Source organism: Lepidochelys kempii, chromosome 10 (genome assembly GCF_965140285.1).
Source record: "Lepidochelys kempii isolate rLepKem1 chromosome 10, rLepKem1.hap1, whole genome shotgun sequence".
In the NCBI taxonomy this organism is placed as follows: Eukaryota; Metazoa; Chordata; order Testudines; family Cheloniidae; genus Lepidochelys; species Lepidochelys kempii.
In genome coordinates, this window is record NC_136389.1 from 53,758,758 (window position 1) to 53,782,067 (window position 23,310).

The 23,310-nt window shown below is 40.0% G+C and overlaps 1 protein-coding gene across 2 annotated transcripts in view; it reads left to right on the forward strand.

Moving 5' to 3' along the window:
• The window catches only part of RORA (RAR related orphan receptor A), a 545,340-nt gene that overhangs the window by 373,871 nt on the left and 148,159 nt on the right, over nucleotides 1-23,310 (forward strand). For both annotated transcript variants that reach the window (XM_073303639.2, XM_073303636.2), the window contains exon 2: nucleotides 10,914-10,943. In XM_073303639.2, the coding sequence (XP_073159740.1) occupies nucleotides 10,914-10,943 (30 nt within the window). The remainder of the gene's footprint in view (nucleotides 1-10,913; nucleotides 10,944-23,310) is intronic.

Genomic DNA, 23,310 nt, shown 5'->3' on the forward strand with positions numbered 1-23,310 from the left:
TCAAGGTGAATACCTGACATTGCTTCTCTCATGGACTGAACCGTAAAGCCATTAACCTCACAACTTAATGAGAACAAAATTAAATACCTGATAAGATTTATCTTGTCAATAGAAGTCAAATGGGAGCGCTGTTTGGTTCTTTAAAATATTGTTTTCTAATGTATCTATTCTTAGCTGTGTTAGTATGTCACTAACTAAATGATACATATGTGACAGAAATTTGAGTTTCTCGTGTTTCAAACCTAATTATTTTTCTATTAAACCTTAGATGAAAATAGTATGTTAAACTTGGGAAGTATCTTTATCTGAATAAGTAGTACTATTTATGGACATAGGTCAAGAAATACTAGACATGGGCCAGGCTCTGGCTGCAAAATTTCAATGTGAATTTTAACCCCCCTGAAAGTTCAAGAGTTTTGAGCTGAGGGGCTTTGGTTAGTTCATTCCAGGGATGTGACAGCTCTGAGATTTGAAGTTGGAACCCTGCCCCCTACCACAACCAAGTGTGTGTGTTGGTTCAGGCCCAATGAATAGGGCCAGCCACCACCTGAGCACCCCGACATGGCCAGGGTGCCTCTGCTGTGTCCAACCTGTTTTCCCCTTCACCAGACCTCTTGCAACAAACTCCGGAGTCTCTCTTTCAGTCACAGCCCTTCTTAGGGTCTTTTTATTTTAATTAAATTAACAATGTTCTCAAACAAACACAAATAAATCTTCTATCCTGGCTTTAGCTGGGCACAGCTCCCCCCCCCCCCCCACTTCCTGAGGAACTGTGCCTTCCTCGAGAACCGCTGCAGACCCCCACTGCAGCTTCACTCTGCAGACCCCATCCCTGCAGCGTTTTACCCTGGGGCCACTGGTTCAACCCAAGTGTGACTTGTCCTGTAATTAGGGCTGTTTTAGCCCCAGGCTCTCCACCCCACAGGCAAGCCACCCTTTTGCACCATAGTATAGAAAAACCCTGGTGATTCAGCAGTGTTACCAAAGCTATACAAGGGATAACTATTATCTCTATATCTCCATGCAGTAAAAATACAGCACCAGGACTAAATCAACAGTACCACAAGAAGCTCAAATAAAGACTACATAGAAATAACCCTTATTTTCAATTCAAACATTGATCATAAAAGTGGATCTTGTCCATTACCATCTTAACTGTGTTCCTTAAGCACCTTGCCGTTCATTATTAGTAAACAGAAGGTTAGCAACATACAGCACAACAAATGTACAGAGACATAGTATGGTATTCTACAAATACAGGTTACCTCACAGCATCTACCAATTTGCTGTATTTCCAAACCAGTAGATAATTCAGAGGTTAGTTCAAAGACTGTTTCAATCATTATTCTGAAGTCTATGCCAAATCCAGTTTCATCTTTATAGTCAATGCTTTCCCTCCTCCTTTTGAATCAAAATGTTCAATGCTATTTTCCATTTTTATACAGAACTTTCAGTGGCCAGTAAAGAAATACTGGCTTTATTCAAACATTTTATAATGTTTGCCCACTATCCTAATTTTGCCCAGCAGTTTGAATGCTACAGAAGCTGAAGTACTATTTTGAAGTACTATTTTAAAAAACATATGAATGCCTTAGTGCTGGATTTCCAGGAGGACTCCCTTTTGCCTGCAGTTTTTCAGTATTTGCAGTAACCACTGGCATCAAGGGATGGAAGAGGTAGCATTTGTATTATGTCATGCAAGAGAATTAGTCTCCCTTTAATTCATTAGTAAATTGTATTTGATAATCCAATTTAATGGTCAGTGTACAGATTAGACTTCCCATACATAAGCTGTTTCAGAGACCCTACCAATATTTTTCTTTTAAATGAGCATATTTCCTTATTTTGAATGGGGAGAAATCCTCTGTCTGTTCAGCGTTCTAACTGTTTTGGGAAACAACAATGGTAATGCAGCTATGTGTGTAGGATAATTAAAGGTGTGTCCTTTACTTGAAACCATAACAATCTCCATGACCCCTAGAATTAAATCTAGAGAAATCCAAGGACATGGGCATATTTGACTAAATCCAGAGAGAGCGCTTAGTTTTCTAATACAGATGAGCCCAACCTGCAGAGTTTGCTTCAACATGCAAAGCTGACCATGGTTTTTGATCCAATTTTTTATTCAACCTCTTACAAAGACTGAGGCTAGCTGCATAGATCTGGAATTGAACTTTCCCACAGTCCTGAAGTGTTCTGTGGTTTTGATTTGGGGTCTTCTCTAGCGTTAAAGCAAACTTCAGTTCTTCTGACTTTTTAAAGTATTTTGTAATGTACATAATGCATTAGACTAAATAAATTAATGTTGCATGTTTTTATGAATCTAAAGAAATGATATTTTACATCAACATGATACATATTTAGTGACTTTCATCAGGAAGGATTCCAGATACTTGAAGTCAAACTGATATGCCAACGATCCAGCACCAACATGTGGGGGTGGGAGGTTGGGAAAATTGCCTGTTTTGCTCTGGAAGTCCACTGCATTCTCCATGGCTTCAGGAGTCATTCCAGCAGTTTGCTGCTTAGGGCATCCTGCGTCTCCCCCTTTCCCTCCCGCTCATTGCAGCTTCCTCCATTTTAAAGGCCTTCTCCCTATCATACAAGATTGACAGGATCAGAAGGGCAGGGTCAACCCTACCACCAGGGCTTCTCTGGCACCTTCCTCGTCTGTGTGGGGTTTATAGACCCCGTCACAGCCTGCCTCAAGACTTTTGAATGCTTGGGGTTGGCACTGCTGTGTACATTAATAGGGCAGTGCAGAGATGCTTGTTCAACTCATTCTGTACCTCTTCTGTGTATTGATGTAAGACTTCTTTAGACTACATAATTAAATAAGGTATTGCTTCTAAATATAACTTTTAACAAATATATGCTCGCATTTTTGTTTTATGCAGAAGGTCAGGGGAACAATCAGGAAAAGTTAACCTTTTATAATCCAAGATGCAAGAAGAAGCAACTCCCACACTGTCATCAGAGGAGTAATATGGGCTATAAGATGTTCAAAATACAACAAATATGTCTGAAATCAAGAAGCTCCCATTGCTTCATAGTATTGAGCTGCTTGTGGTCATATCAAACAGTGAGCTTGCTAAAATGATGCTAATCGTTAAACAATTCACATTTTCTGGAATGTCCTTTTTGTCTAAAATCAGACAAAGTGGAAAGAAAGTGGAACTCTAGTCAATGAATCAAATAGCAGGAAGGGCCAACCATAAGGACTGATTCCCCTCAGGAAGCTGCACACATTACAGAGCTCCTTGGCTGTATATCTAGTGCAGGTTAAATGAATTGTTCCCATTAGTGAGATGATAGGACAGCTCCTTTAAATGAAGGAGACTCTGTGCTTTGAATGTCACTGCAAGGAAAAGGTACAGGGCTTATAGAGAGAGAGTCTGTCGCTTGTGGCAATATTTTACTGTCATAATTAAAACTATATAAAATGATGGCTTATAGTAAGACTCACAGTTTGGATAAAATTTATAATAAGAAGGCCTCTTTTTAAGAGATGTACGATTTCTTTATGTTTTGTAGCTTATCTGAAGAACAGTGGTGGGGGGGGGATTTATAGAATGCTGTACATTAAACTGAATTCGCTCCCCATAATTGTGTTGCACTGTAAGACTATTTTTAAATCCTTACTTCATGGTTTGCTCAGTCAATTGTGTAATTACTAGTCATTAAAACAAAACTAATTCAGAGTTTTCCTATGAAGCCTCTTTTTTTTAGATACAATTCTAAATTATATTTTACTTTTAATACACTAGGTACAAATAGGGAAAATAAATTTAGGTCAACTGTATAGAAATATATACTACACTGATAGTTGCCATATAAAAATGTAGAGATTTTTTTAATATGTTTTGTCTGTCTGTTTTTTCTTATCTATTTCATTACTTATTTATGGAAGAAAAAGAAAATACTTAAAGGTCTGAAAGACCTCCTTGAGAAAAAGCAAGTCCAAGAAAACAAGTGCCGGATACCAGAAACTTCCTTAAAATTGGGGCTCAGCTCATCAGTTTTCCCAATTAGTTACACCAGCATTCTCCATTAAGGGGAACCAGAGAGTTTAATCCACTCCAGAGGAGCTCTGCAGGAGTAAAGCTTGACTCAGTAACTCAAGGGGACATAACTGACGTCCAGTTAACTAGGAGTTAACTCAGTCAAGATCTAGCAAAAATCAGGGTTTCACTGCAGTGAAGAAGTGTGAAATGTTGCTTTCATGATCAATACGAGGAGAAGATTTTCTGTGCAGGATCTGACCAGTGTTGAAGTTTCTCCTGCTGCTGGCAGTGGCCAATAGCTGATGCTTTATGGGAAGAGTTTTTAAAAAATATAGCTGGCCGGTTGTCCAGTGTTATATACTGGGGAGAATGTTGCATGCCAGCTCTTCTGGTAAATAAAGGGTGTTGTGCATCAGTGTAAACTGTTTGGGTTATTCCTCAGTGCATGTGTGTAATAGTCGCATTATCCTAGTACCAAACGTTTAAGGTTGGAAAGTGAAATTTGTCTCTAGAGTCAAGATTTTTGCCCTCTGGAATTTTGGCACCTGAGGTGAGACAGTAAGAATTTATGAGGTGGGAATGTTGAGAGCAAATATCAGCAAATGTTCAGGGTTAGGGTTTCTACAAAGTGAGAGAATAGCCTTTGTAACGACAATGACATTTGTTCTTTTTGATGAGTATTTTGGGTTTCTGGAGGAACAATAATAGTTTTATTGGCTTTTTCAGAGGTGAAGTCACTTTGAGGTGTAGGTGTTCAGCTTTATGAAAAATGAAGTTATAAAATGATGTTTCCAGATCACATAGTAAGTCAGTATCTGGAAGTCAGATGGTGTTGCCAGGTGCTCAGCACTTGCTTAAATCAGGCCATTAACCTCGTCATAAACTACTTTTTAAATACTCAGTGTTTTTCCATCTGGAGGTCTCATACTATCCCCATTTTACATATGGGGAAGCTGAGGAAGAGAGTTTAAGCAACATGTCTGGAGAATCTTGTCTGGACACAAGGGTGATCTGTACTCCAAATATAGTTGGAATTTTAAGAACCACAACAGATCTCCATTGGTAGAAATAAGGCAGGGTGTCAACAGAACTGGCTATAGACATGGGAGAATCAGGACTGGAGTAGAGCAAGCAGGGGCCCTAGATACATGTCTCCCTCCATGGCTCTGGCCCTGCCCTTATATCGTGACCTTGACCACACCTTGGGGTAGTTGTGGCAGGGTGTCTTCCTTTGTTGCAAGGGAGGCATAGAGAGCAGCCTGGAACTCCCTTCTTTCCCCACCAGGATTGGAAGCAGGAGTCCCTTCTCTTCTTCTGGAGAGGCAGGGACAGCAGGATGGGGAATCCCAGTCCTTACCTCAACTGCTGGGCTCTCTCTGCTTGGGTGGGAATTGTTTCAGATTGTCTGCTGACATCACTGCAATGATTATGCTTGGTTCACATTTCCAAGCTGTTCTCCCTAACTCTGCGGGTTAGAAAATTGCTTTAAAATAAATAAGTGGAACTTAAAACTCCTGTGTCACCCAGGAACTTAAAACTCCAAAGTACCCAGGCCTTCATCCAGCCCTGGGAAGAGTATGCAGCATTTCCAGTTCAACCAGGGAGTCAAAGGCCTAGACCCTCAGTGGTATTTAGGCATCTAACTCCATTTGAAATCAATGGGAGTTAGGCACCTAAGTACCTTTGAGGATCTGAGCCCAAGAGACATTGAGTGCTCCCCCTGTACACCATTCCTTTATAATAAAAAAGCATGAGCTAGCCCAAAATAGAAATTGTTTTTGCCATGGTGAGCTGCTGTTCTATCGGTAACAGCCAGACATCCCCTTTTCTGTATGAGCAAGCTTTAGGAAAGCTAAAACCTTACAAAATATTTTTATTCTCATAATTTCTAAAGTGATTTTTTTAAAAAAGCTTTTATGTAATTATAGAATGCTTGATTGTTCTTATATTCCTGATTGTTTGATGTCTAGTGTATGTTGTCCTTGCAACCCTAGCACATAATTTATTTCTCTTTTGAGTGAACTGTAAGCATTAGTGTCCATTAACAATTTTTGAAACAAAAGTACTTGGAGCACTTTCAGTAATATGTACTGATTATCATTAACAGTTCTTTTGTCCTAGACAAGGACATTGTTTTGTAACATCATTTTGTTTGGTCAGACCCGCTCAGCCTGCATTTACAATATATGTGTGCATTTTACTTTTACCTTGACCATCATAAAAACAGTGCCAAGAAAGATCATGTGACTTCTTCGAGCCAGGGATCCCTATGTACTTTATATAAACCATTGTTAAACATTCTAAAAGAATGTATTCCTGTCTGAGTACATTCAAGTCTATTATTCTGCTTTTCGAGGTTCTCTGCAAGCACCCAAGTGTTATGTATAATCTACCACCTTAATTGCTAGCTTCTAACAACGATAAAGTAAAAGAGAAGTGGAGGGATGGATAGAAACACAGTAGGATCCGGAAGATTGTAATACATTTTCTTTCTGATTTTACACAATACATCAGGTGGGAAGCCTAGAGTTAAAAAGTTGTAATGTTTTTGATTCCATAATGACAGGTCTATAATGTGCCATAAAAACACTAAATTCCAGAATTTCCAAAAGTTACAGTGCTGACTTCCTGATTTTTTGTAACCATGCCATTGATAAACAACTAATGTTGGCTTAAAGAGCTGAGCTAGTATTATAAAGTCAGTTTAAATTAATATTAAGTAAAGAAAATAAAACATTATCCTGGTTGAAGCATTCTGATGCCCAGTTACGTGGTCTGCCATTGCTGCAGGCCTTTCTAAAGACAAAATTTTTTGGAACAGTTTTCTCAGAGGTTTAAGAAAACTGTATGTAACTACTGCACTCAAGCAAATATTCCCTTGGATGTTTTAGAGAATAATGAATTCTGCCAGATGGGACTTTTTACTTATCATTCTTTACATCAAAGTACAGAAGTTTTCCCCTTGAAATATGGAAAGTTGACAATTGTATAACAGCAGTAATAATCCGAGTTCACAGACTAAGCAATGTTTCATTATGCTTCTTTAGATGTTATCTGGGTGAGCAACTCCAAGAAATGGCTTATGATCTATAAAATGTTTGGGTTTTTTTTATTCTCAAAAGACATTTTTATCTCTGTTTGAAGTTGGCTAGTGAAGGTCATATGGCTAACTGCTTGCAAAATTATATCCTATCCCTGTTGCTAGGTATTCTTCCTCAAGTTTATTCCATAGAGAAACCTGTTTTTGTAAATATCACCCATAATGGCAAATGATGTATATTTAGTGGGAGTGGAAAAACAAGTGTCATATAAATTCTTTTCACTTAAAACAAAATGAAATTGCTTGTTGCCACATAGAGAATTGCATAGCAACATGTTAACTTGACTAGGATTTGGCATTGATTGGGAATGTCCAGTCACGCTGCTGAATTGATAAACACCGTGATAAGTGTAATATTGAAACTTTCACTCACTGATAACCATGGCAATGATATACTGTGGTATTTTCGTGACATTTCCTTTGCTTTACTTTGAAGTCTGGCCAGTTGAAATCAGGAAATCTTTCTGTATTAGCAACACTGAAGCTGTTTGGTTTTGTTTCAAAATTAGAATGAAAAATTGGCAGTTTAAGACAGTGATAATCTCTTTAAGTTGTCACACATTACTTCAGAAAATCACATTGAAAATGAACCCATGTATGTAAAGTGAAACGTACTGTAATCTGATTTAACAATTTTGAGTTTTTCTTAAATGGCATTTTTAATTGAGGTCAAAGGATTGTATATGCTCCCACTTGTTTACAAAAATAACACCTGGTGCTTTATTTTAGACACATCTTGGAGTTTGGTCCCATGCTGAGTTGTGGATCATCCATGCCATTTCCATTTTACCATATGCATTTTTCCATTGTATTCCATTTTCTATTCCATTGTACAAATTTAGCATCCAATCCTGCAAATATTTAGGTACACAAGTAATCCCATTAAACTGAATGGGACTAATCAGTGAGTAAAGTTGATTATATGCATTAGACTTTGCAGATTTAGATCCTTAAGTGATCCCATTGATTTCAGTGGAATTGACTGCTTCTGTAAAACTAGTGAGATATGGCCCATAGAAGAGAAATAGAAATCTGGACATTAATAGCGTTAGTATTTGCTGTGAATGATTTAAAATTCATGACAGTGCTTAGTTTATGCCTCATATCGACAGATTCTTCAGAGTTATTTGTACATTTCCCTTCAAAACACACTTTTAATTGTCTGTTTCTAGGGGATTATTTAAACATAAGTGGTTAGAATCACTATGCCTTTGTTTTCGTATCGTAATACTAGACAAGATATGCTACAATGACCTAGCAATGCATGGCATATTTATTGTTAAAGCAGTGGTTATAAAGTATCCTATCTGATTAACTGGTTGGATGTCCCAGTAGCTTTGCTTTTCAAAGTTTCCCCATGTGTAATTATTTATGTGGGAGGAATCTTTAAATTTACAAATTTAAAAAATACTTCTTTAAAAATATAATTAAGATTCCTAGTTAATTTTAATCTAGTCCTGTTGAAATCAATGGCAAATCTCACATTGATTTCATTTGTACCAAAATTGGTTTCAATAAAGGCTCAATTAAAATTAATACCTTTGATTTATATACAGCTAATGCCATTGTAATGCTGCGGAAGACACCATCATTGACTGCAATCCAGATGATGTATGTTTTTAAACAGATCTAAAAATGTGTGTGTAAAAGATCTTAAGCCTTATCGGCTGCTAATCGGTAATTATTACAGATACGTTTGATTTGCTAAATATACCACACTTGTTTAAAAATTTTAAGTAGAAAGATATAAACGTTGATATTTCCATCAGTGCTTCATGCGTCAGGAGAAAGTAGTCCCTCAGTCAGCAAATACAGCTAAGTCTGTTTTGTGCTGTGGCAAACCCTATTGTGATGAGGCTGTGAGTAATCAGAAGTGACAGCTTAAGCACTCTCTGTTCAAAGTGATTTCACCGAAAGCATTATTTTCTGAGAAGAGTACACATATGGCTCTCATAATGCTGAAAGAGCACTGATGTATCAATTTATTAGCACTAGAGTTCTGAGAGAGAGTTGCAAATCGTGTTCAGATTAAAGACTCTTTTTTTTCTCTGCGTGTGTGATTCAGTAGAATACCCCTAAGATTGTAGGGGCTAGTCAAATAAGCTACAGCAGAGATGAGGGCTTCTATCAAGGAAATGTTAGGAAAGTTTGTAGTGATGACTTCTGTAAGGAGATGTGAGTGCTATTCTGTAGATCAACCAAGAAAACGAATAATAACAAAGACTTTCTCTCTTGGGGGAAAAATGGGTGTTCTTGTTGAGGGCTATAATTTCAAATTCAAGTAAGTAAGGCTGCAGTGTTACTGCAGTGTTCAGTGCCTCTGAGTTAGGTCTCATCATCAGTTTTGCCAACTTCTGTGATATATGATGTTAAAGTCTGGAGGTGTGTTATTGTGAGAATCTCAGCTTTCCTTTAAATTAGATTTGACTCTTTGTGGTTATGGAGAAAAATCTTGAAAATGTGAAACCTAAAGGCTGAAAAACCATAAGGTAATTTAAAACTCTTTTTTTTTTTAAAAAAAAAATGCTCGTGATTTTAAGCCATTCTTGTGATTTTTTTTTTTTTAGGAGGCCTGTGCCTCACGATTCTTGAATGCTTGATTTAATATTGATTTAATTGTGTGTGAAAATAGGGACACTTTGAAAATGTCATCTTTAGAGGTCAAGTGTAAATTTACAAATGACATCATCTGTTTTTTTGTGGATTTTTAGAATCCACTTTGTCTCGCTGAGAAGTTCCATAACCAAGCAATAGGGCTAAAATAAAAGCTTACTCTTTCTGTATAAATTTGTTTTGGGGGTTAAGGAGATACAGAGCTGCCTTACTTTCATACATTGCAAGCAAAGCCAATCCAAGATTTCATTACAGGTCTTAATCATGAACTAAACATTTCAAATACTTTTATTACTTCCAGTAGTCTCTTTCCCCTCTGACAGAATGCCCCCAAAGCAGAGTGAAGCTTAAATACTGAGAGCTCAGGGTAGAGCACCAGTTATCTACTAAAGTGGAGACAACACTGTTTATGTTCAAGCATGAATTCCGATGACATTTAACGGAGTTAATATTGTCTTTATTTGGTATGATGTATCTTGCCTAGTTCCATTTGTTTTGTTGCATTTTTTAAAATGTCTCAAATTTCACATGAGCTGGAACATCCCCGCTGACTGTCACCACAAGCCTCTTTACATCTTTATTACTTCAACAATACTTCAAAAACATCTTTATTACTTCAACAATATATTTAACAGGTTATATCTATTTTGCTTCCAGCTTAGAATAGCAGCCAATAATGCCCGTATTCATAATGCTGTTTATTTGGTTTTAATGAGCGTGACCTGCAGCTTGCAGTGAAAAGACAACTTGAACTTAATGGCCATAGCAAGTGAATTTCTGTCTTGCTCAGATCTTTTCTGTGCAGGTAGGTTGATGTGCATTGATGGGTATGAATGTGGGAGAATTCTTTACCATGGGAAATAAAAGGTGGAGGCCCTCTGAATGTAGTCTTGTGCCTTTTAGAACAGCCACATGTCTCAAAACAGTTTGAACTTGAATAGGCTTTTGGACAACAAAATCTCAGTGGATACGTAGCTGAGCCTTCGTTTATGGGGAGGAGGACACAGAATAACATTAAAACCTGCACACAAAGAAGGGAGATACTCCTGAATCTAATGTTGAAATCAATGTGACGTTCATCCCTCTTCTTTAGAGGCAGCCGTATGACTGTGATAAGAGTTTAACAATGAAATGTGTATCAAAAGAGTTTACACAATGGTGACTTTCCTAACAATGGTATCATTTCTTCCCTCCAGGTATTTCCGTAACAAAGAAGACACATACATGTAAGTAATACCTTTTGATTTGGTCTTCTCTTACAAATGGAATTCATGGTAGTCTGACTGATGTGCCTCTCAGACTATTAACTGCTTGTCTGATCTGGGGAAGTTCCACTTTACAAACTCTAGTGTGCTTCCCAAGACAGAGTGGTTCAGCCCAGGGATGAAATTTCATCAAAATGAGTATGCAGTGTGTGTGTGTCGTGGGGCAGAGAGAGGGAAGGGAAGGAAAGGGAAGGGGTTTGAAGAGGCAAGGCAAAGCTCTGGGTTCTGATGTATGTGCCTTTCTAGTCAGCTGGTAACTAGTGTATCCTGAAGCCAAGGGAGAGGACAATTACCTTCTGATCTCCCTTCATTTGTGTGCCTGTTACATATGCGATATGCTTCAAATGAAAACCTATTTTTAAATTTTATTTTAAATCTCCTCCCCCTTTCTGTCCACTAGTCTATAAGTGAGATGATGTTGTGCTTGTGCTTAAGGAGAATTCTGGTTGGAAATTAGACATTTTTCTGTTAGCCATCCATATACACAGCCATAGTAAATGACATTGTGGGAACTTATATGGACGTGTGCACTGACTGAACACATATTTACTCCAAGTCCCCCCTGTCACAGACAGCTACTTTTGGGATCAGCCCGCATTCTTACTCCATAGTGAGCCAAAAGTTCAGAGCTGAGGAAATGTTATGATTTGTTACTAGGGAGTGATATTATACACTTCAATGTTCCGAAATCATTATGTCACGGAAGTCAGGTAGAGTGAAGTGATTGCACTTGCCCACCATTTCACGTATCCATAGAAGGAGGAAAAATTAATGGATATAGAATTTGATGAATGCCTCGTATCAGAATCATACGCTCTGCTTTGCAAGACTTGTTAGGATGTATTTTAACAAAGACAAGACTTAGAGGTGTGTTTACCACAGCTTCATAGGGTGAAACCAGTTTCATAAAATCCTATACATTAATTTCACTCCCTATTTCATTCATCATTTTAAAATATCCATGTTAAGAAAAAACACGCTTTAAAATCATGTACCACTAAACAATGTCTTATCAAATTTAATAACAGATTTATAGTCTATGGTTTGTTGATACAAGACATTCTGATGTCATGTTGTTTGAAATGTTAAATGTCACAAACTTGTTTAGAGCACAATGATGGTCCTCTGCATAGGCGGGTGTAGTACTAAAGACTCATTTTTAGGGTCAGATTCTCCCATTAGATGTATAGATATGTGGTTTCCATTGACACAAATGGGAACTACACGTGGGCATCTGAGGGAAAATTTTGGCCCTTAGCTTTTAGTGAATATTTGAGCTCACACTGACTGAGATTGCCAGTACAGGAGACTGAAGTCCTCTGTATATCCGCAGGCCAGGCATTGTACAGACAGCTTCCTTGCACAGCCTTGCCCATGAGCTCAACCCTGGCCTGGAGGGACCACCCTCTCTAGAGGTGGTAAGTAATTCAGAATTTATGTTAGCTCAGTCCTGGGCCTCTCTTGTGCAGAGGCTAGTGATTGTGCTTACTGTACATGGTGGTTTGTGACATGGACTCCAGTCCACCTGGAAATAAGCTGAAACCACCAGACTATATATTTTATATACGGTAGCGCCTTTGACTGACCCGCTGTCAGGAACGCCACTTCTCCATTTTCACTCTGTAGTGCCATACATACGCGAAATTATTCATTAGCCAGAGACCTGAAGACTGTAGGAAAGACTTTCTTAATCCATGTCAGACTAATAAGGAATTGTCCTCACTTATGCTTTAATGGATTGTGCGTCTGGGGCCTATTATGGAAAACACTCTTGTTTTGGAAACCTAATTTGTTGTACTGGATGATTTATGCTAAGTCACTGTTGACAGTGCTGACTAATGATGGGAAAGTATCGTTCTGTATCAGTAACAGTGAAAGATATTCTGATTCATAGCTTGCAGAAAAGCAAAGTTTTGTTTGTGTTCTATTATGTGCGGTAGACACAATCACAATGTATGTGCTGTTAACGATCACACATACGCCCTATGAACTAGCTCAAGCACATATTAGAGGCCCTGTTCTGTGGCATCATACATATGAAGAAAGATCTACTTGTTTGTAATTTAAAGAGAATTGGCAGAGTGTGGTTCTCACTTTGCACATTGGTACCTAGCAGATGTTTCTATGCGCTTCTCTGAAGCATAACAAGAAAGTTTCTGAGCAATGGAAAGATGAGCTTACCCATTAGGCAAGGATCGGAATAAAATGAGTAATATACAAAAGTTGTTGTGTAGTCACCATTTGCAGATAAACACAAGAATTTTCCTTCAACTTTGATTGAAGTTCCTTGAGAACTAAATAACAGTGTGACTAATTCTCTTCAATCAGGAATTTATTCAGACTATGCATCCTTAACAGTTTGTCATAATGCACACTAAGTTTGTCTTTTTTCCTATAATTGTGCAGAAAACAGCTTAGAGATTAAAATGTCCAATTGTGGAATAGTTTCAGACAAGTGTAGTTTCATGTCGGCACCCAGATGCAAGAATCACAAAGCAAATCTGAGCTGTTATGGAGCCTAATAATATGCAAATGAATTGACACTCTTTTCTGACAAGCATTTTGTGTATGCCAAATCATTGTGTTTGTATGTTTAATCTATTTATCCACAGCATGCTCATCACCATGAGCATAAATTTAACAAAAATAAGCCGAGTTAAATAGATTAGGATTTCTCTAAGGAAAATCCAAAAGCATTCTTACAAGCAGCACGTGACGTGGGTGCTGTATGTGATACTATTTAGGGATCCAGCAAAAGTTCACAGTTCTATCAAACTAAGTTCCTCCAAGTACAGGGGCATTTGAGTGTGCTGATTGGCTAAAAGCCCATCACTGATTTTAGAAGAAGAGTTCTAATGACCTTCTGACCCAGTTAGTGTTGTGTGTTGTAATGTCACATGTTTAGTAAACATGCCAGGAAGTTTTGGCTGATTTTGTGGAACATAGCCATCTTGGGCAGCAGGTTAGCTCTGTTTGTATATCACCCATTGTGTTGGGCTGGAGTAAATAGTCTTGTGGTAGTCTTCTTGATATTAGTCTTTGATAAATTATGTATTAGGTGAAATTTAACTGTTGGGCAAAAGACAGCTAGTTAGTTGAACTCACTTCTGAATCAAACCCTAAACAAGTATTCCTGCATATGCAAAATACTGTTGAAGAGCCGTATGTCTCCCATCTATTTAATTAGCTGAATAAAACCTGAGAGATTTAAGCTCTTGCTAGTACAACCTGTCAGTAATGCTCTGTGGTTATAGCTCACCAAATAAAAATACACTGTTTCTCTCTGGCAGCTTCTGTAATGTCATCTTTATTTTATGTCCTTTGGGAATTTGTGAGTTACAATACTAGAAACCCTACAAGAGAGTGGTGTTCTTCCAAGCTTTGCCCACAGAATAAGCTTTGTCCACACAAGAGACTGAGGCACTGTTTTCAGGAGACTGAGCAGATGTTCAAAACAGGATGACGCATACTGTCTCGGCCTCTTGACCTTGGCTCCTCTTCCTTGGGACTTGTATGCCTCTGCTCTCTGGCCTCTGCTAGGCTCCCTGGACTTTGATTTTTCTTGATTAGGGAAAAAGATGATGGTAAATTTATGCTGAAACCTCCCCCATGCCCAACCCCATTGGCACCAAAGTGGCAGTTCCCTTAGAGTAGGTTGTACTGCTCTTCATAAAATGCTCCGCCTCTGCCTTCTTCTATGCCAGGGATGGCAAACTGCGGGCTGCAGCTGGCCCACCAGCCATTTTAATCTAGCCCTTGAGCTCCTGCTGGGGAATGGAGTCTGGGGCTTTCCCTGCTCTGATGCTCCAGCCAGGAAGCAGGGTTGGGGGCCGCTCTGCTTGGCTCCTGGAAGCAGCAGTATGTCCCTCCTCCGGCTTCTATGCATAGGGGCAGCCAGAGGGCTCCACCCCAACCGCCGCCCAAGCAGCTCCCATTGGCTGGGAACTGCAGCCAATGGGAGCTGCAGGGTCGGCGCCTGTGGACGGGGCAGCGTGCAGTAGAGCCGTCTGGCTGCGCCTCTGCATAGGAGCCGGAGGGGAGACATGCTGCTGCTTCTGGGAGCTGCTTGAGGTAAGCGCCGCCTGGAGCCTTCACGCCTGAGCCACCCCCACGCCCCAAACCCCTGCCCCACCCCGATCCCCCTCCTGCACCCCCAGCACCACCCCAAAGCCCTTAGCCCCCCATGCCCCAAGCCCCTCCCCCAGCCCTGATCTCCCACCCGCCCTCTGAAACCCTTGGTTCCAGCCTGGAGCATCCTCCTACACCCCAGAGCCTGCACCCCAGCCAGAGTCCTCACCCCCTCCCATATCCCAATCCCAATTTCATGAGCATTCATGGTCCACCATACAATTTCTATACCCAGATGTGGCCCTTGGGCCAAAAAGTCTGTCCATCCTGTTCTATGCTATGAGTAAAGAAATACTCTAAATGCCTGCATTCACTTAGATGACAATAATAATAGCTAACACCCACTGAGATGAACTGGGCAGTTCACATTTCCCAGAACCTACAGTTTCAGGCTCTTTGGAAACTCAGACAGCCATCACTGCATCTGTTACGCTGAGCTGACATTTTCAAAACTTTCCTTACCACTATAACAGCTCGAGACCCCTTTTAAAAAATAAACCTTGAAAGTCTGAACAAAAAGAGGCCACCATACCGCATTTTGTAATGCTGCCTTTTGGCTCAAGCCAAGCCATGGAAGTGTAATAAGTGAATATGGTAGCATTTCACCTCCAGCATCTTGAATTCACTTCCTAACCATATTCAGTGAAAATTACTTAAGTGGCCACAGTGCAGATACTTGCTGAGATGTCTCCATACCACCACTCAGTTTTTCATGGTTGGTGATGCCTACTTTGTGAAGTAGCCTGTCCTATATTGGTTCAGAGTCAGAGCTTGTCTACACTTGGCAATGTATTGCAGAATAATTCTAGAATAATTATTTCCTAACAAGACCCCATGTGGATACTCCTGTTCTAGAATAGGAATGTTACAGTGGGTCTTGTTAGGAAATAATTATTGTGGAATAACGATTTCCAAATGTAGATAAGCCCTTAGTTTTCCAGTGGCAGTTGCGGAATATTTTTAAAAGAATGGGTGCTAATCTGAAAGAGCATGAGCTCCTGTTCAATAGCTAAAGCAGGTGAAGACTATGTGAGCCTCACAGGATTTGGTTAACAAAAGCATTCACAAACCAATCAAGCAGTTTGGTTAACAAAGATGGAAGTGAATCAATCCCTGCAAGTTTGGTTAATGGAATTCCCCACGCAGCTCCTTCCTAGCCCCATAGATGCTGCCTCTCTGTGCTTTCCCTGTACCATCCCCACAATAAGTTCTGGCATTATTCCTACACCAGTTTTCCATTAGGCTCTGACTCAGAAAAGCACTTAAGCATTGACTTCAGTAGGATTTAAGCACATACTTAACTTCAAGCATGTGTTTAAGGTATGCGTTCCTGAATCGGGTCCTTACTATCTTCAGCCCTCAACGGATGTTAAAAAGAGGGCATGGCTTGTCAGAGAGTGAGGGAGGACAACTTTGCAGCAGGCTCATCAGCGGTCTTGATATTCAAATAATCTTAAATCGTCGTCACCAAACTATTGCAAGCAGACTGAGGTTTTCAGTTCTGTTTGATTCAAAAAGTCAGGCAATTTATTGACTCTAGTCCTCTTTCTTCTTCCATGTGTCCCTCTTATACTATACATGTTACCATACTGTCCTCATTCTGGTCACAACATTGGTGGACTTCCCTGTCTTATGATTGTTTCTTTAAATGTAGTAATTATGTAATTGTGCTAAAGGGAAGAAGAGAACAAAGGATTCATCTTTACTGCTCAGACTTATGAATACCTAGTACATAAATTACACCTTTGCTTACTTTACACTGTGCTTTTGTGTGCCAACTAGAGTAAGCAAAAATATACTTTCCTTCACAGAGTGGGAACAGGCAGAAAATTGATGGTTAACAGTATCTGCTGTTAGTGACTATGCCTCTAGAGAACAGGTGACAAACTAAACCCTGTCCCTTGGGGCCAATAAAAAAGCTGTTTGGTCCCCTATGTATAACTTCCTAATAACTTAACTGGGCAGCCTTAAGAGCCCTTGGAGGCTTTTCTGCCAGCACGCTCCTTCTCTTTGTTAAGAATGCTTATTAAAAATGGTTTTATAATGAAGTTGCCTCAAATAGCAGCTACTTTCCTGTTTGTCCTTGAAGCACTGTTTGCCCTGCTGAAGAATCCTAGAGACAACTATCTAGGGCTTTTCTCCTGGTTTAAAACTTTTTTCTAGGCTTTGATTTCTTGTGGGAGCCAGGGGACACCTGTTCTTCACCCGCTGGTTATGTAAGTTTAAGTTGTTTTTGAAGCTGTCATAGGGAAATGTTTGGTTTTAGTGCACTGACCGGTAATGAATCAGTTTTATTCTCTCCCAGGTACAGTAGCCTGTCAGTGAAAAAAAAAGGAGTACTTGTGGCACCTTAGAGACTAACCAATTTATTTGTTCGTCTCTAAGGTGCCACAAGTACTCCTTTTCTTTTTGCGAATACAGACTAACATAGCTGTTACTCTGAAATTAGCCTCTCAGTGGTTGGTTTGTTGAGAAAGAGAGAGTGTGTGTGTAAAAGCTAAGTTATCTTCTCTCCATAAATAGGTAAAACACTGAATACTGGGGCAGAAATAGTGAAGCACACTCCTTCATGCATGAACTGATCCTTTTGATTAACAGAGGATTCCTCCTGCCAGCTAAGGAAGTGGAATTAGAGGATATTTAAATGATTGATTATTAATTTTTTTGGTAAGCATGAGGCTGGGAGCACAATGACAGCAACTGGGCTTGGATGTGTGGCTTTCATCAAAGATAGCAAGATGTTCAGATGTGTGTTGGGACCCTGCTATCTTCTATTCTCTACACAGCTGCTATGTGTTTGAATGAGGGTAGGCTCCTGGTTAGACTCCACCTCACCACCAGGCAGAGTTGGGTTCAGACATTAAAAGTACTTTGTAGTTTCTGCAAGAGTGGCACATCAGGCAAGCCCTGTGCACAGCCTAGGAGAATTCTGGCTGAGTCTGCTAGAATTCCTACTTGGGACTCCAGCTACGGTGCAGCCACCTCTTACTTCTCCAGCAGTTCTGCTGGTCTATAGAGCAGCATCTAGCCATGGATGACTTTTGGCTCTGAACATTGGTTTGCTACCCCCTCTTACGGTGCTTTCTGATAACAGGGATCTCTGGTGGATGCTATAACATGGATCTTGTTTGTCTTGTCTGCAGAGCACCAGATGCACTAGAGTAAGCCGAATAGCGACTAACAAACTGGGATGCAGATGAAGTTTGGCAAGTCAGGACTCTAATCCGCTTCTACCAGAGGAATTGTTAGTATTAGTATGTCCCTTAGAGGTACAATTTGGCTACATATGGAAATTCAGGCAGGAAAAGTATGTGAAATGAAACTCCTAAATTGTGCAGCATTTTATCCATAGGTAAATTCTGACCCACTCCTCAACTCTAATACACACTAATGGAGATTATAAATTAATAAAATCCATTTCTGTTTCACACTTCATTTATTTCACTGTACTGCTGTGTGAAGTGTATAATATGGGTGTATACCTTTTCTTCAATATTGTCTTATTATTGAAAGGATGGATTTGGAGCTGCTGTTTTAAAGACCAATAGAAAATAGCTGATAACTTCTGGCTATGAACTCCTAAGCTGCTGGAAGCCATTATTCAGGAAGATGTTCAGAAAACAACTAACAGAATTAATTTTACACTGTCTTCAGCCTTAGGTAGTAAATGCTTTAAGAATCCCTTCCATTCTGTAGTCAATTGCCCAAAAAGCAGCACTGTTTCTATTGTAAGAAGTCAGGGGCCATTCATTCATTGCACAGTACTATGGCTGTGTGGTACCTGTCTGCCAGAGTAATCTCTCAAAATACTGCACTGACGCTGTTGGCCCCTTCTTCCTTTTGTTTCAGTAATTCCTAGGGAAGCCTGCTTGATGTGAAACACATTGAAGTGGAGCCTGGACAACACTTATATCCTGTGCTCTGCACTCTAGCAAAGAAACTGAGGGCCTGATCCAAATTCCATTGAAGCCACTGGAAAGACTCCCATTGACTTGAACGGGCTTGGATCAGCCTCCAAAACACCAGCAAGGAGGTAACTTTTTAAAAAAATTAAGAGTGTCTCCTAGCTTTAGACTTCATGCTGTTCTTGTAGAAATGAATGTCTCCACCTTGGTGCTCGTAGCAGATGCACACAATTTCAGTATTGTGGTTAGAGAAAAAAAGTATGTGTGTTGGGAGGAAGGAAGGGTTGAATTCAGAGTTCAGCATAGGTGCTATTCTATATACTTTAAAATTCGAATCAAACTCTGAAAACACCTGAGTTTACAAGTGGCAGGCGGTCACGGGGGTTGAAATACCATTTCCAGCTTGAAGGGTTTGCTAGTAAACGGACAGTGTGGAGTTCTCCAAATCTGTTTTTGGCATTCTTGCTCCTTTGCAGTGTGACCACTGTGAAAACTAATAGGAAGCGTCAGTGTTTGTGGCTTGCTGCTTTCGTAACTAGCTGAGGGAGGTTGAGCAAAGTACAAGATGGCATGCTGTGGTTCTGAATAGTCCCAAGTACGCCGGGTAGCTTTAACTTCACAGGCAGAGAAATGCCACAACACTGAACACAGATGTATCAGTATGGTCTCAAAATCCTCGTGTTCTTCTTGAGCCTAATCCAGTTTCATTCAAGTAAATGGCAAAACTCCCATTGACTTCACTGCTGCAGGAACAGAATTCAAGTGCAGATGTAAAACTGACTGGAGTCGACCAAACCATTCACATGGCCTCCTTTTTCACCTTTGTGTAGGGATGAGTCTGAGCTGTTACGTGCACCTCACATCCAAGTGCACAAGGGGTTTGGTCCATTATAAAATTATGGGCCAGACAAAAAGTTTGGACCCAGAAACTTACTGATTCTTCTCCTACAGAATACGAGCTACAGCCACTGGAGTTAGTGGGAGTTGCTGATATCCTCTGTGGAAGGGATGAGAACAGTCCATCCTCAAGCTTTCTTGCACTTGGCCTGTCTCTAATTTTATGCTTCTTCACAGAGCTGCTCTTTGTCAGACAGCAGTGCATTTACTCACAGTGGGGAGGAAAGGCTTTTCCAACACTTGCCTTTATGTTGTTTGTGGGTTATTTTGCTGCAGTAAAGTTAACCTTATAAAACTTCTGGAAAAACTAGCACAACAGGATAGGGATGACAAGAGCCATTTGATTTCTGCCTTATGCACTGATGGAGCAGGGATGATTACGAAAGTTCAACTATAATGACTCTCAAACAAGGTGGGTCAGACAGACTGCTCCCAGATTGGTCTCTGAACAAAAAAAAAAGCACATTTTATTATCTGAATTCTGAAACCAATGGCTGTCTTCATATAGCAGTATGTCGTTAGACTTACTGTCAGACTTGCTGGGAGGTTGGCTGAGGCAGGAGCGTATCCAAGCTGGAGCCGGGGCTGGCTAGCATGGAAACAGGCATGGGCTGGAGCAAGAGCAGGAGCAAAGACCAGCTGGAACATGAGCAGTCTGTCACAACTACTAAACAATGGGAGTGCTCCCAGCCAGACAGTGATGTTGAACTACTGGAGAGACTGCTCCCCTTAGGAGTCTACATACCTGCCTTGGGTTTACCTGGGTGGGTCCTCACCATGGATTGGCTGAACCCTGATTGAATAGAGAGGGACCTATCACAAGACCTGTAAAACACATGGCCTAGACACAGCAAGTTACCTCTGAAAATTCAACACACTTTCTGGTTCAGGAATGACTCGTCATGTTCAGGGTGGCTCAGGGATGACTCATCACGCTTGCTTCCTCCCCACTCTGAGTCAGCTATTGAATCTGACAGGTTGTTTTTTCAATGTATCTTGATGTCTAACCCTCCTATTGGAAGCTGTTACAGCCATTCTCTGTAAATATTAACCTGAAATCACTTAAAACTTTGTTCTAATCAGGGGACACGTTCTCTATGAAGCTAACCTAGAGGGCATCACTGTGACAGATCAGTTAAACTGTCTTATGATTCCTATCAAATATAGACTAGAATTAATATTGAGAACAAATGACATAATCATATGAAATCCTTGTCTTTAAAAGCAATTTTTACTGGTCATGATTACATCACCCACTAAGACAATTAACATGTCAAAAGCAAGGTTATTAATGCCAGCACAAAAGGAAGGCAACCTTGGAGACCAGGGAGGGTGTATTTGGGTAGGAAAATGCAAAGGATGAACAGGAAAACGGGGACTGAAACAGTTTAGCCGCCAAACTCTATACAATCCTGATGGACTCTGGGGACAGACCCCCAGAAACACCATGGAGGGGTGGTGATAAAAAGGAGTATATAATGATAAACCCAGCACAAACAATCCAGCAAAGTAAGAACAGGAATGAGAGTCAGATATGGAAACTATGAAAGAATCAAGTCTTTGATAGGCTGAACATCTGAAAGAGTCAGGAAGAAGACAGGAGGAAAATCGTCTCTGGAAACCTAAGGCTGTTACTTCCATACAACTGATTCAAGATGTGCCTACAGAGCTCTTGCTGTGTCTAGGCCATGTGTTTTACAGACTTTTTGTGTGTTAATCTGATTTTCTCTCTTGCTTTGAGACCATTTTAGTGTTTTGCTTTTGAGGTAAAAGGTCTCTGTGGTACGTTCTTCTCATCTCTTGTGAGAGGCATTTGAGGAGAAAATGGTGCATATCCTGGAGTTCTTGGTTGAGGCAACTTGGCAAGCCCCTTAAAAGTGTTGCCCTGGTACAGGCTGCAGTCAGTAAGGGTGCAGTGAATGCCTCTGAATGGCAAGTGACAGGAATAGTACATCAAAAGTTAGTGACAGATGCTTTGGCCTAAGTTTCCAACAGGGCCCCTAACAGGCTTCTATATTTGCATCCATGATTTAACATGTAACTTGGGAAGATGGACACCTACTTACCCAAACTGCATGCTCATATGTGATAACTGCATGCAAAATTCTGGGCACAGGTATACTGGTTGCTGTTAGAAAATATGGCCATCAGTGCTACTTTAGTATAGATGATTCCTGTGACATTTTAATAGCAGTGCTTTAACATTAAAGCAGAGGGAAAATAAATACCGCTGTTCTCATATTATGACAACTAAGTGTTAAACACACAAAACAAAGTCTAATTTTTCTGCAATGCTATAATAAATCCATTTGGGTCAATTGCAAAACACAATTAAAATATAGTTGTCTTGCTAGTGATCAATAACATATTCATCTGACTTCTAGAATAGAGTCACAATAGTGAAATAAGATTCTTTCTGAATATCAACTGATCTCCCTGTGTGGTATGATTTGTTATAGCTTTATTTTTTAGCTATTTTCTCTTCATTTTTTAAGTATTAAAACATCCATTCCTGCACTAATCATCAGCTGCTCTAGTATTGCAAATAAACAAAATCGCCTTGATTTTCAACCTCGGTGAGATGTAAGACAATGTCTGAAGACTACATGAATTATCTCACTGTTCATACGAGTCTATAAGAAATTTCATTGTATTATATACTGTGTTTAATTAACATGGGTATTTTACAAAATTGGATTTTCTGATACAAACATTATTGAATTCCATTACATTCAAATCCATAGTACAACACCAACCCTTGAAGCTTTTGTTCCAGGTTGAATCCAGAACAGGAGGGAGTCGTATTTTCTGGTCACAAATGTTAGAAGACCCCTCAACAACTAATTTCTTCCTATTATAGGTAAAAAACCTCACAAAAGCAGCTCACAAGATTTTTTTATTTTCCTGAACCTAAACCATAGCTCCGATTTGGCCTGAAACCCAGATGGTCACCTTGGCTCATCTTCATGAAGTGCATTGGTGTCTGGTTCTGGAATTTGGTGCAACCTTTAAGAGCAATATGCTCCCCTTCTCACCAAAACCAGGTTTGTGGGGGTAAAGGGATTGTATCTGGGATTTTGGAACACTGCTTATCATGAGCATCTGACTCCCATTGAAGTCAATGGTACAACTCTTGGGTCCTGTGATTGGGTGCTGTGACATTACAGTCTGTGTCCCCTCAGTTCTTCAGCCTGGAGTACCTTTTACACTGTTTTGCCATGAGATCAACCACTCCTGGTCTGCTCAAACACGGTCTGCTCAAACACAGTCTCCTGCATGTAAATTACTCTCAGCTATGGCCCACGACTCTTGAATTACACTGCAGAGCAACACGAGCAAATTCCTAGTCCCAGGCTTTCTCCCAGAAATGTGCATCTGGTACTGCCCAGCCCTCTCCT